The 14,919-nt window shown below is 35.0% G+C and overlaps 1 protein-coding gene across 2 annotated transcripts in view; it reads right to left on the bottom strand.

The window, feature by feature from the left end:
- Nucleotides 1–14,919, bottom strand: part of TMEM161B (transmembrane protein 161B) — a 68,417-nt gene that overhangs the window by 32,889 nt on the left and 20,609 nt on the right. Inside the window, exons 2-4 of one of the 2 annotated variants that reach the window (XM_046666922.1) lie at nt 14,428–14,531; nt 2,745–2,828; nt 169–266 (exon numbers count right to left, since the gene is read on the bottom strand). In XM_046666922.1, coding sequence (XP_046522878.1) covers nt 169–266; nt 2,745–2,828; nt 14,428–14,531 — 286 coding nt within the window. The remainder of the gene's footprint in view (nt 1–168; nt 267–2,744; nt 2,829–14,427; nt 14,532–14,919) is intronic. The other variant, XM_046666923.1, reaches the window with a different exon arrangement.

The following is a 14,919-nucleotide window of genomic DNA, read 5'->3' as shown; positions in this document are numbered from 1 at the left end:
AAATCAAAAGAGAAATTCAATTCAAATGAAGTCATTTTGAGCTTCTAAGCTGAGAAAGATTTCATATTCTGTATAATGGACTTAATGATTAGAGTAGCCACAATAAATAAAAGTAGTTTAACTAACATAATATAAAACTGAGATTTATTTTACCAAGATTTCCCTTACCTAAAGTATCCACTTCTGTAACTGACTTTGTTTCTAGATGGAGGTCAATATCCTTTGGAATGGTTAGTGGCTTACTTTCAATGTGACCATTATATTTCCTATAAAAATCAGACAAGTGACACACAAAAAAAGTTACTTACACTGTTATCCAAGTGCTTGTATCAAACTAATTACAAAAGAGGTTTTAAATTTCACAGTGGAAAAGAAGCAGAATTTCTAATATTTCATCAAAAATGAGATAAGGTACTCAAATGTAGTGTTTTTGTTTGTTTGTTTGTTTGTTTGTGAGGAAGATTGGCCCTGAGCTAACATCTGTTGCCAACCTTCCCCTCTCTCTCTTTTTTCTCTGCTTGAGGAAGATTAGCCCTGAGCTAACATCTGTGCCAATCTTGCTCTATTTTATGTGGGATGCCTCTAACAGTGTGGCTTGATGAGCAGTGCTAGGTCCGCATCTGGGATCTGAACCTGTGAACCCCAGGCTGCCAAAGTGGTGCATGCAAAGTTAACCACTATGCAACTGGGCCAGCCCCTTAAAAGTGGTTTTTAAAAAGAAGACTACAAAATGTGGATGTAAATTATTATGTGAATATACACATTATCAGGGAAAGAATTATCCAAATTAATGACAGGAACAAAATCTGGATTCTTGGTGTAGTATTTCACCCCCTTTCTCCTACTCTCTCTTCTGCAGATTTAAAGACAATCTAACATGTCTTTCTTTAGGCACCAGAGTAAAAGCAAATGAAGACAAAATGCATTTCCCTTTGAAATTATACATATAGACACATACATACATATAAATAGATCTGTAGCTATAAACAATCCGAAGTTGAAGAAAATATTAAGATTTATGTGCATGAGAAATTCAGAAACATAAAAGGGTAACTCGGAGTTGCTTCTACTAAGAATCACGAATAGAGGAAAACAACAGAATTCTTCAGGTGCACGTGTATCATTCCCAGATTTAATTTTTAAAGACAACCAAACACATATAGAAAGTAATAAACTAAGTTTCAGTAACATTAATTACAATACCAAGAAACAATTTTGCATTTATTCTTGAACAAATATAAACTGGGAAAACCTCAGTAAAAATATTAATTCATGTCAATAAATCAAAAAATAATTATTGCTACCTGGAACAAAACAGTATTGTTAATGCATCTTTTTGTAAATGTAAATCATTTCAACATATAAAAATTATTGTAAAAATAGCAAAATTATTGACTGCAAGGCATAGAAGAATTATTCAAATGGTTGTAAAATAAATGCTATACTACATAACCAGATGTTACAAACGTTGAACATAGTAGCTCTGAATAGGCAGATGTGGAGTAGTTAAAAAGAATCACAGAAACTACAAACTAACCTGGATTTAAAAAGTCTGACTCTGAATAGTTATGTGAAGTGGGACAACTCATTTAACATCTTTGATCAACAGCTTCCTCATTAGTAAAACATAAATTAAATTAATAGCTAATGTTCAAAGTTACTGTGTGGATTAAGTAAAACTGTGTGTAAAAGTGCTTTGGAAATTGTAATGTGAGGCAGGAATATTTTATTAAAGAACACAGCTATCAGAATACAGAGAAGGCAGGTTTACAGTTAATATTCCAAAAAGCTTCAAGGTGTATATGTAATGATAAGTGAAAAAGAGAATGGAAGCAAGATCAGAAAAGACAATCTTTTCAAATTTCCAATTTCAGGCCAAATAATTATTAATTTTTAAAGAATTCTTTTAGCACAAACGTATTAGCCCAGGTTAATATAACTTTTATGATATACATGAGAAGTTTGGTGACAATTTGTTGTCACTGACATTTTATAATTTTTCAGAACCACAGTTTCAGGTCCTAAGAAGTCCTCTCCAGCTGAGGAAACTAAAGCCTATTCAAAGGGGCTAATTAACATACACTCTCCTTGAGAATTCAATTTAAATAGAGAGATAAAATCTTAAAGCTTGAAGGATCCTTCAAAATTACTATGTTTGGTCCTTCCATTTTAAAGATGAGGCTGCTATAGACCATTCAGTGAGGTTTATTAACAGGCAGTTTTCTTCATAAACTTTAAACATTGATATAATATTCAGCAGCTGAATGGAACCTGTTCTATTGTCCACCCCTTTTATTTAAAAAAATGAGGAAACAGAGGTCAAAAGCAGGTGAATTTACCCAATATCATAATACTGAGGGGTAGCAAAACCTGGAAAAGAACCCAAACCAACTAGTATCTTTAAATGAGTTGTAGGATAAAGACGTGGGTTATGGGTTTCTCCCCCACCAACTCTCACTAAATTTTAAGATGATGGCTACATTGTTTTCATAATTTAAACACGAAGAATAAACTTAACAATTCTTAAGTAAAACAATTACTTTTGTGCTTTTATATTAGATTACTACATATTGATTTTTCTTAAAGGGTGAGTCAATATTATTTTAGATCATGGGTTTTGATCTCAAATCTATCAACTCTTTATGGCATAATCAGTAAATGTTCCTTTAATCAAAGTATAAAACTATATTGACATAAATTGTGTCAAATATTTCACACTTTATAAGTTCAAAAACATAACTTACCTATCTTTTTTGCTTTTCCCTTTTTGCTGCTTTCCTGCAAGAATTCTTAATTCTTCTTCTGTAGGATGTTGATACCACCTCAAACTAAGAAAGGAGGAATTCTTTTAAAGCAATTAAAATCACCAGACTTACTCAACTATTCTACAAATATTTATTGAGTTTCCTATTTGGGAAGAAACTGCAGGGAAGTATCAGGTGAAAAACTCTAATCTGAAACAGAGAGCACTGCTAAAGCCTTATAAGGGTTTAGATTCAAATCCAGCAAACACTTACCAAGCACTTACTACATGCCAGACCCTGCAATGCTGTTTGTAGGTATACTTCTTACAACTGACAATGTATTAACATATATTAAGATCATATCAGCTTACTATTCAAAGCAGATAGAGTGAACTCTGCAGGCAAGCTGGCAGGAGCACATTAGAATTCTCCAACCATCCTTTACTTACATAGAAGGAATTGACGTTTATCTTAAAAAGAGAGTCCTTTGACTGCCCTCAAAACTACAAGTAGTTTTTGCTTTCCTTTCCTTTCTTTCCCTCCTTTACTTTTGCTGGAGAATTCTCAAACTTTATGTGTATAAGACTTGGAGTAAATTGCTGTATTTACAAAACCCTTTCCTCTTGGCTCTAGCTAAGCCTCTTTGGTCAGGGCTCCAAGAACAACCAAGTGTATTTGCCTTCATCACCATCAAAACACCCCAACAAATCATTTATTCCCTCCAAAACACTCACCTGCTCATTCTCAATTTCCTGTCTCACTTGAACTTCCTATCTACCAGCCACCTAAATTTGATATCCAGGCTTTATCTTCAACGTGTCCTCTCCATTTATTATCATTAACTCTATTCTTTAACTCTTAAAATTCTAAAACTGCCTGCTCTCTTGCAAGGATCTGAATTGAGATCTTAGTTTAGCATGTCTTCCTCTCTAGCTTACTATAGCAAAACTCTCTAACTGGTCTCCTTGCGTTCCCCTGGACACTTTCCTAAACGCATTCTGATCGAATTTTTTGCTATTTTTCCATGATGCAAATCTTATCAAGATATACGTCTGTTTAAATCCTTTCCAAAACTCCTCACAGGGTAAAGTGAGGAAGGAAGCTATGCAAGAACCTTGACCAAGGTCCTGTTGTTATAAAAGAGAAACAAAATACCCCGTTTTGCGAGACCTTCTAATTTTTCAATTACAAAAATTCAGAGAAATTTTTAAAAGGAAGTATCCCAATCTTTTAAAAATGTTAGCAACTGATTTTGCTGTTTTTAAAAACTCTGAATAACTGGCAATTTGAGTAATGAATGGATATTTGATGATGTTAAGAAATAAATGTTAAAACTTTTCAGCTGTAATAATGGGATTACAGCAATTTTTTAAAAGCTCATATATTTTAGAAATATACTCTGAAATATCTAAGAATGAAATAATAATATTTGCTACAGAATATATGTTGGGGGAAGGAGAGATGAAGGGGAGCACAGACGAAACAAGTTTGCCATCAGCTATTAATTGTGATGAGTACAGGTGCTCATTATATATTCACTATATTATTCTGTCCACTCTGTGTATGTTTGAAAATTTCCATTAAAGTTCTAACACACATTACAAGACCCAAATGTGTATAAGGTTTGTGATCTGCTGTTTCCACAGCCTTTCATGAGCTGATTATCGTTTACTTCACCATTAACCTTCAACCATTTTCCTTTTGAACATGACATTCTACCTAGACTAAATGACATTTTATTCCACAAATTTTCATCCCTTGGTGTTTTTGCATATATTTTTCTCTCTGCTTGTAAACACCTATGCCCCTGACAAACTCTTAATCTACCTTTTACTGTTTATAAGGCAGTCTCCCTGTAGCATAATAAAGAATATTATCTAGTCACTGTCCCCAGTTCTTGGTAGAGCTTCAACAGCCCTTGAAATTTGCTCAGTGATAGGAGGGTGTCTTTGTTATAATAATGAGGGACTCACAGAGGACTTCAGATAGCTTCAGGATGGAGGCTGGTCACCAGAAATATCAACCATGTGATTAGAGTCATGACTTTCAGCCACCTACCTCCAGGAAGGGGAGGGGGTGCTGGAGATTAACTTCAATCACATGGCCAATGATTTAAAATAATACTTTCGTAATGAAGCTCCATAAAATCTCGGAACACCAAAGCTCAGAACAGCTTCCTGGTTGGTCAACATACTGATGTACCTGGAGGTGACATGCCCTGACTCCACAGGGAGAGGGCATGGAAACTCTGTGGTTCTTCCCAAACCTCATCTTATGTGCAATAGTTACAATAAAGTTGTAATCATAAGTATAGCACTTTCCTGAGTTCTAGTCATTCTAGCAAATTATTGAACCTGGGGGGTCTTAGGAATGTCCATATTTGTAGCTGGTAGCCAGTTGTCAGAAGTACACGTGGCCTGGCAATCCCAAGAACTTGCAGCTGGCATCTGAAGCCTGGGCATTCTTGTGGAGGACTTCATCTTTAACCTGTGGGGTCTGTGCTAACTCCAGGTAGTTACTGTCAAAATTGAACTCCAGTTGTTATCAGAGCAGGTGGATTAAAATGACATATTCCCCTAACTGAAAGATTCTTGGAGTGAAAATTTTATGAATAACTTGTTTTTGTATACTCAAAACTGGTACAGTTACTGGCATACAGTAAGTGCTAAAAAAGGATCACTGAGCCAAAATGAATTTAGTTCTGCTCCTAGTTCAAGAATTTTAGAATAAAATATATATATCCCAACCAAAAAGTCCCTAAACCCTAATTAACATGGGTGAAGAGGCACTTCCTGAAATTTCGATTGAAGTTCAGAATTTTAACTTACAGTCGATTCTTGCTATTCGCGGTAACGTTCTATAAAGTCTCCGCGAACAGTGAACCATTGCTCCTAGGGGAAATACAGGGTTAGGTTCCTGCAAGCTTCTGGTTACAACATTTCCATCAACCAATCAATATGTAACATTGTTTTTATGTGTGTTTCTGTTTAGAGATACCTTATCTAATATATATTGTTGATTCATTAACATTAAATTCATGGCCCACAGTGCTATAACTCATGCCTGAACAGAGCTTATCTAATAACTGTATTCATAAGTATAGTATTTTCCTGAGTTCTGAGAATATTTCCAGCAAATTTTCTTCATAAGGCACATCATAGCCTTCTCGCACTTAGGAACACTAGAAGGCACGTTAGCACGATGCCTTAGGGCCATTTTCAAGAGCAAGGTCATCAACAAAAAGCAAAACTGTGAAAAATGTGGCATTAAGTAAACCATGAAAAGCATACTTGTTTACAACATGAGAGGTGAAACAGGAAGGCCTCAGCTGGGAACATGGGCCACTCAAATTTTTTGCCACTCTGCATATGTCTACAAACAAACTCAAAAGCAAGACAAGTATGGCTTTTGGGGTTACAAATAAATTTTACCAAGTAGGGAAATCACAAATATAGAATCTACAAACGATGAGAATTGAGTGCATAACATTTAGAAGAACACAAGCAATAATTCATTTATAAAGACTAAAATTAGTTGTGTAGCTTTGAGAAATAATCAGTGAAAGAAATACGAAAACTTAGGTTACATTTAGAGTCCCATAATAATGAAATATTTTAAGACCCTTATATTTTCTAGGACCCATTTTCTTTTCAAATATACTCAAGCTTGTTTAATACTACTTTGTGAACCCATTTTTCTAAAATAGATGACATTTATTACACTTCTTACTGGACAATTCAGGTCATCTTCATTAGTAACAACTATTGTTCACAGTTGAAATCTAAGGATGCTGGGGGCTCTTAGGGCCACTTCCAGTCTGTTACTCATCTATCCACCCATCCATTCATTCATTCATCAGACATTTACGGAGCCCACTATGCTTGAGCACTGTGCTAGACAATAGACATACAATCACACACAATAATGCCAAAGTCACTGCTTTCTTGATGCTTTTATTCCAGTTGGGGCAGAATTTAACCAATTAAAAAAAATGACAAAAAAACCATAAATTGGATACCACACAAAAGAACCAAACAAGTGGTGAGAATGAGAGAGGAACCTTGGTATTAGGTTAGGAAACCTCTCTGAGGCAACATTTATCCAGGAAACCTAAAGGATGAGAAAAATGGAGGGGAAGAGCATTCCAGGCAGAGAACAGCACGTCCAAAAGCACAAAGGCATGAAAGGAAATAGGACAGTGCAGTAGCACCATGTGCAAGGAGTAACACATGAGGGAGGCTGAAGAGCTAAGATAGGAACAGAACATGCAACGCCTGCTGGGTCACACTAGGGAGTTTAAATTTTATGCTAAAATAACGCTCTCAAAGCAGGAGAGAGAAATAATACATTTTAAGATCTCTTTTGCTGCTCTGTGAATTAGAGGGAGGCAAGAAGAGCAGAGAGATACATGCTGGATATCAAATCAACAGGTCTTGCTGATGGACTATGGGTAGAGAGTGAAGGAAAGTAAGAAATGAAGGATAACATGTACATTTCTGATTTGAGCAAGATGGTGGTACATTTTCTGTGATGGATTAGAGCAGAAATAAACCAAGAATTTAAACATGCTGAGTTTTTAAGTAACTAGGAGACATCAAGTGAAAATATCAAGCGGGCCACTGTATATTAGAACCTGGAGCTCAGAGATAACTTGGAGTCATTACGTAATTGTGGTATTTAAATCCATAAGAATTAATAAGATCACCTAAGGAGAAAACAAAACATGGTAGAAGGCTAAACAGTTAATAAGGAAGTGAAAAGTAGAGTTTATGAAGACAACGCATGTAAAAGATCTGGCTAAAAATGAAAACAGGGAAATAGGCCAAAAACTAGGGAATGGAGATGGGAGGGGCTTGTTTTATAAGAAGGAAGGGAGGCAAGGTTGTGACTCTTCTTTATTTGTTGTTGTTATTACTTTTAATGGTAGATTTTTCCTTTAAGTCTGTGCTAACAGGAATAACTCAACAGAAATGAAGTAATTAATGACACAGAAGGAAGGAAACAGCCAAAGCAGCAAAGTCTGGGTGAAAATTAGAGGTAATGGGGTACAAAGCACAGATGCAGGAACTGGCCTCTGACAGGACACTTCCTCCATAGGCCAAAATTAAAATACATAAACATTTAGAGAAACAAAGAGGGGTTGCACATGTAACTAAGATTGTGGTTTTAGTGGTGTGAAGATGAGAGTGATGGGCTCTGGTCCCAAGAGCTCAGAGCGAGGCTGAGGCCGGCATAAGTTTGGAAAAAGACTTAGGTTGAAAAAGCTGTCTGAGAAGTGAAGTATGCAAAGACTACCAGGCAGCATGGAGTGGCCACCCAAGGTCTAAGATCATGAATATAAACTAAAACCTCGAAGTAGAGCTGCACAATTTTCCTCAACAGTCAGCGCTTCACACACAGTGTGATTCCATAACACATGGTTCCCATCTACTATACTTCAAGCTCTGGTTTCAATTTTTAGTCTTGTCCTTTGCTGTTAGTTAATATGTCTATCTCAGCAAAATGACTTGCAATCTGCTTGCAACTGCGGTACTGTGACTATGTCTTTCTAATATGGGCTTGGAAGACAGATATAAAAGTTTATTAGCTTTAGGGTTCTACGTAGCAGTTAATAATAATAGTTACAAAACACAATTAGAGAAAAATTCTTTATGTTAACGTTAAGCAAAAGGAATAGGATGTAAAATTGTACACACAATATAATCACAACCATGAGGGGAAAATATGAACAGAAAAGATTAGAAGGAAATACAAAAAGATTTACAGTGACTGTCTCTGGCTCATGGGAACACAGTCCCTTCCCTCTTATTTTTCATTGTTATCAATTTACCATCTTTTTCTATATCGTAGGCATGGACTATTTGCTATGGAAAAAAATAAACTTTTTAAAAAATAAAGAGTAAGTATTAATAGGATCTCACTAAAAAACTGAACCTCTTGCATTTAAATTAAATGTATTGATTTCAGTGTATTTTATGACATTTACCTTGACTATTCAGTGGCTTTTTCTACTTACGTTCAGATTGTCAGCAGTATCTCAGATAATAAAGACAACCTGGTGTTACACTCCACTAAATTATTGAAATAATTTTTCAATGACCACAACCTTTCTTACTAAAGCAGTTCAACAGCACTGAAAAAATATGTATCAGAAAATACAGACTGGATTGACCTAGATGCTTCAAAAAATTTATGCAGCAATGTCATTTAAAGCAAATCACTTTAAAGTTTTTCAGAAGTAAAAATTTCAGAAATTTAAAATGGAAATCTGAACATGAACAAATATAGAAAAGCTTAGTACTGAGAGCAAGCTAAAAAACTTTAATAGGGGCTGGCCTGGTGCTGTCGTGGTTAAGTTCACGTGCTCCATTTTGGAGGCCCGGGGTTCGCAGGTTCAGATCCCAGGTGTGGACCTAGCACTGCTCATCAAGTCATACTGTAGTAGCACCCCACATAAAAAATAGAGGAAGACTGGCATAGATGTTAGCTCAGTGACAATCTTCCTCAAGGAAAAAAAAAAGGAAGATTGGCAACAGATGTTAGCTCAGGCCCAATCTTCCTCACAAAAAATAAATAAGTAAACAAAAAAGCTTTAATACAAAAATAATCATACAAAACTCTATTTCAGGGTATACAACATAGGTCACCAAAGAGCACTTTAATCTCCACTCTAAATCTCCCTAATTTTGACAAGTAGAAAAAAAAATCAACTTAAGAAAAAACAAATACCACTTAAAATCTAGAAAACCTTTCAGTACAAGTAGCTAAAATATCATTTGTTGTAAATATACCTTCTCCTGTTATTTATTGGAGATTTTAATAGAATATCACTACACTCTGGAACTGGCAGTTAAGACAGCTAAGGCAAGGAGAGCAAGGACTCAGGCATTCCATAAGGGTAGTAGCTGAAGGTTTAAACCTTTCCCTTAGGTCACAGGTCCCACCTACTGTGCATTTGAATAGTAGGTTTCTCTCACCAAGGGAACTTGCAGATTCTTAGATCAGGCAACATGCAAAAGAGAACAGGCAAAAAGAATTAGACCAATTGAATATGAAGGTGTTGTTAGACCCTCTTTACTCAACTTAGGATGAGACAAAATCAGAATAAATCTGACTGTAACATGTTTTCTATGAGGGACATATGAAGGGAAGTAGCAGACCAAAGTGAGAGCCTAGGGAAACAAAGGGGTAGAGAAAAATGCACAGGGTTTGAGCTGAACAATCAGGAAAATGGAAAGCAGGTTCAGCAAGGAAGCTATTATGAAGAAAAAGCAAAACCCTAATCCTCATGCAAAACCCACTATTCAAATGTACAAAGAATGTAACCTATCACTTACCTCTCCATGAAAAGAGGGGCCAAGCAAACTTCAAAACAAAAAGGAACTTTAATTACAATAGAAAGTAGAGAACACTTTGGCTACAAATCAGTGGTATGCTGGACATGATAAAGAACTAACATCTTTAGATCATCTAAGTAACTGTTAGAACAAGTTTTCCTCATGTTAGGGAAAGCAGTTCATACTAAAGGTACAGAGAAACCAACTTCCCATAATTTTTTTTCCCTTTGGGAAGGGAGAAAGGAATGGAGCAACCTGAGAGCACCAGACACGTCACAACTGAGTTTCTCAAGGTCAATAATAGACGTTCACAGCTTACAGGATGAAGAAATCTTGCTACTTAAGTTCTTGTTAAAGCGAGAATCCCTTTAACCAAATCTGAAAGTCATATAAAAGGTCACATAAAAAAGGAGAATAACATTTTCTAGAAGAAAAATATTTGTCTATTAAAAAAACTAATAGAATTGAATACAAAATATAATTTAGTAATGTGGAATAAATGTAATCTCAAATGGTGAAGCAAGAGGTATAATTTGAACAACAGGTAATATTTACTAAGCTCTACTTCATCCTTAGCATGCTTTTGGTAATCAAAATCATTGCTGATGTGTTTTAATTTAGTTTAGAATAAAAGGTGGCTATGTAGTCATAGAAAAGCCATAATAATACAGTGAGAAACCACAGACCACCTATATAACCTGAAGGGTATTGTCAAAAGCACTAATAAGTGCAGCTACGAAAAAAAAGGTAGAAAAAAAATCTTAAATAAAGTACTCTGTAAACTGCCAAGAGAAGTCACAGTGGTTGTAGAAAAGTTTACCTCCACCAAATTCTAAACTCTGTTCAAGTATGTCAGCTCTAGGACAAGGTCTCAAGTTGACGACCGGCCATAAATCAAATAAATACCAGACTGAGTATCAGACTTCTGCGTAAGAGGCCTGGATCTGTTTCATTTTTTGATAAGTGAATGTGAGTAAAGTTAAAACTTGTTTTCTCATGTGTAAAAATGGAGACAATATCACGTACAGCAGAGAAGGACTAGGCACTCCCCAATCCTGCTTTTACTTTCTAGGTACAAGGAAAACTACACTTCCCCATCTCCCTTGCACTTTGGCCGGTACTAGTCAGAAGGCCCCTTTATGTAATATGGGCAGAAATGATATACCTACTTCTAAGCTTGGCCTCTCAAATCTCCTGAAAGATCCATAGCCCACTCTCTCTTTACTTGCCAACTGGCAGAGCATCTAACAGAGGACACCAAGGTAGCAGGAGGAACAGAGGAACCATAAGATAAGCCAAGGAACCTTAAGTCACCACTTGAAAGATAGGTGAATCCCTGAAACATCATTTTGTGAAGGATCTAGCGAGATGGCTTGCCCAGCTCCTCTCTGATTCCCTCATTTGACCCTGACTCCTGTCTAAGGAAACTGAATGCAAAACTTTTCTTAAGTTTAGACACTGAGATTTCTGAGGTCATAACATGCCCCAATACATCTCCTTTCCTACCTAGCTCAGAGTGTACAGATCCAAATGAGAAATTTATCAGTAGGGAGTTTTATAATATTACAAAGGAATACTAATGGAATTAAACCAGGCTAAACAAAGCGCAGCTTTTAAAAAACTAGAGATCTACAATACTAATGGCAATGTTGTTATTTAACGAGACCTAGAAAACTAGTCAAGTTTTTTATATTAAAAATCAACGGGCTGCTAATTTATAAGCAAAAATTGCTTATTCCCTCAAAGTACTGACTTCTGCAGGAAAATGGCAGGCTTACTCATTGAGTCAACATAATAGAACCAGGTGCCACTTCAAACCCTCCATTCCAAAAGAGACAGAGGCCAATGAGAGACATAGACAGAAATTAATGTATATGATACAAAACGAAAAGCTATAACTTTTAAGAAAAATATGGATATTTATTTACAATTTGAAGATACAATACTAGTGGAATAAATATTAAGACAATATATACAGAAACTAAAAAGAAATTTCTTCTGTCTTACTCATGATTACCCTATCATGGTATCTACATATCCATTCATTTGAATAGTTCTATTAAATAGTTCTGGTCAATATAGTCACTCCCAAGTCATCCTATACTATTCATAATTTAAAAGTCCTCATGAGCCTCTCCCCCTAAATTCCTTTAAACATTTTACAGATGATAAAGAATGCTCTCACATTTTTCTCTTTCTTCAACTCAGCAGCATCATATAGTTTCAAATGCAAACTGTCATTTCTGATCAATAAGATTTTTACATGAGCAATTTAGAAGGAATTTTAGATTTTCTCAAAATTAAAACAGTATCCCTTCATATCACAGAAGGTTGGTAAAATGGTAATTATCCCAAAAATGTACAATCAATGACCTTATTCAATGATGTTAGGCAACAACATTCAGCAATTTGGCTTCATGACCTAAAAGTTTCAAGATTAACATTAAAGAAAGGTAGATGATCCTAAAAACACAGAATAAAACAAGTAGGAAATGAAATTCTATAGCAGAAAAGCAGCTATTGCTGGAAAATTCTGATTGGTATCCTTGGAACCCAATTTGAAAATAGAGACAGCATTAATTAACATTAAAGTTAATCTGCTTATAAAAGCAAATCACAAAAAATATTAATTTCATGTCTATTTGTAAAGGTTGGGCTCTCCCTCAAATCAGTAGTATGTATACTTATGACATATTTGTCAAAAAAGTAAAGACTTTAAAGTAGTCTTTAGTACAGTAGACAGTAGATATTATTCCAATATTAACAAAGAGAAGAGAATCAGGTTTTTAATCTCTGGAGTTTCAGGTTTTATTGGAGAATATAAGTTTTACAGAAACAAATGGAAAGCAGATTATGTAAGAACATGGAAATGCCTGTAGACTAAAATTGGACAAGACTGCCAAGATCTTTACAGCCAAAAGGAGATCTGGAAGTCTTATTGGAGACTCATCATAAACAGAGTCTAGAAATGTGTAACTCGTGGTAGAAAATAAGCTACCTTAATGTATTTTATCTGGTTTATTTACTTATCAGTTTCCATTTATTTAGAGAGAATGATAATTTGCCCAGCTGAGGTTTACCCTTTAATGAGCTATGGAAAAGGACTTTGCTAGGCAAAAAAAGTAAATAAGATTGCAGAGGGCATAAACCTACCTAGTTAAAAACTAATCACAGATGATTGATTTTTCACTTATAAATACCTCTGATAGAGGCTTTCCACTTCAAGAAAACTTTAGTCGTTATTTATTTTGCTAATAAAATAGACGTTTTTAAACAGCTGTTCTCTCACACATTCTGCGTATATATCACAGTGTTCAAAAAAAGATTTTTAAGCAGTCTGAATATTTTTCTATGTTTCAACATTGTTATGGAAAAAGTATAAAGCACAGAGAAGAAGAATATAAATAGTTAATATGAGAACATAAACTCTATTGATGAAATTTAAGCTTTGTGGATAGAATGGCCCTGAATTAAAAGCTTATTATTTATCTTGCAGTATATAAAATCACTGGAAGGATGAGAGTTATCCATTGTTTCCTAATTTCAAAAGAGTCTAGACAAAAGAAAATGGACATACAAATCAGTAACAGAATTTGGTTATTTATCGGAGATGAATAATTGGAGTAAAACTATAGTCATGGTACCAAATCTATAATTTACCTTTCACAATTACACAGGATTTTGGCCTGTATTTCTGATGCAGAGTTTCCCTCCATTTGCCTCATATCCTATATTTAATTTCTCTACTTTTGATTTTATTATTTTATTGTACAAATTCTGCAAGGCAATTTAGCTCCTTTGTGGAAGGAGAGGGGAAGAGTAGTAAGGCTTGTAGTACAGTAGACAAAATTAAAATCCTACAAAATAACTTCACCCCTCCTTGCTAAAGTTTAAAATTCTTTGCAGTAAAACAAAGAATTCCTAACTCAAAATAAACTCTCAACTGAGCCACCAACAATAAGACATACGCTTTGAGTAACATTTTTCAACAATAGTGAAAATATTTAAGCACTTCAATTTATAGTCTCATCCCACTATAGACCAACTTTTTTTTAACCAACTAGAAAAGTTACATGGTATTTTCAATGGCCATGGACAGAAGGGGACAGGGAAGAAGAAGAGGGGTCCTGAATTACTGACCAGGACCCTATTACCTTTGTGCTAAACAGACAAACTACTAATATCTCAAATAAGAGAAATAAGGAAGCTAGATTTTTCTCCTAACTTTCCTTTGTCATGTTTTTAGGAAATAGGAATTAGTGCTTAACTTCTAATAAGTTAATCAGCCTGATAAACTAAATAGAGATTCGAAAGTGCCAGTCACAATCAACCTATCCTTGCCTTACCTGCCATTACAGAGTAGCCATCGAGCAAGAGAATAGTGAGGTATAATCTTCTGCATGATACTGGCCATCACCATGGTAACGACCAGCTGTATACCTATTACACCCTGTGTAAAAAAACAAACAAACAAATTTAACTATGAATGAATTTAGATTTGAGGACGTTGCTGGAAAATTTTCTATATATTTTGAAACTTATACTTTAAGAAAAATGAGTTTATTGTTAAAATACTGCATATTATTCTGACATTTAAGCATTCAAGACCACATACATTTAAAGTTAAAATATTTAATCTCATCTCATAATCCTCTACAAATTACCCAAGGGTCACATCCATGTAAACAAAAGTTAAATTAATTAGCATACACATTCAAAATCTATTCCCAAGAAATGTTCTCCATTACCTCAAGATATCAAAATGAAGTGAAAAGTAGTGACTTCTTTCATCCTTCTCCAAATTTACTCTATTCAACATACTTAAAACACTAGCTTGG

The sequence above is a fragment of the Equus quagga genome, chromosome 7 (genome assembly GCF_021613505.1).
Source record: "Equus quagga isolate Etosha38 chromosome 7, UCLA_HA_Equagga_1.0, whole genome shotgun sequence".
Classification (NCBI taxonomy): Eukaryota; Metazoa; Chordata; class Mammalia; order Perissodactyla; family Equidae; genus Equus; species Equus quagga.
The sequence above is the reverse complement of the archived record's forward strand: the minus strand, read 5'-3'. Positions and strand labels throughout refer to the sequence as shown.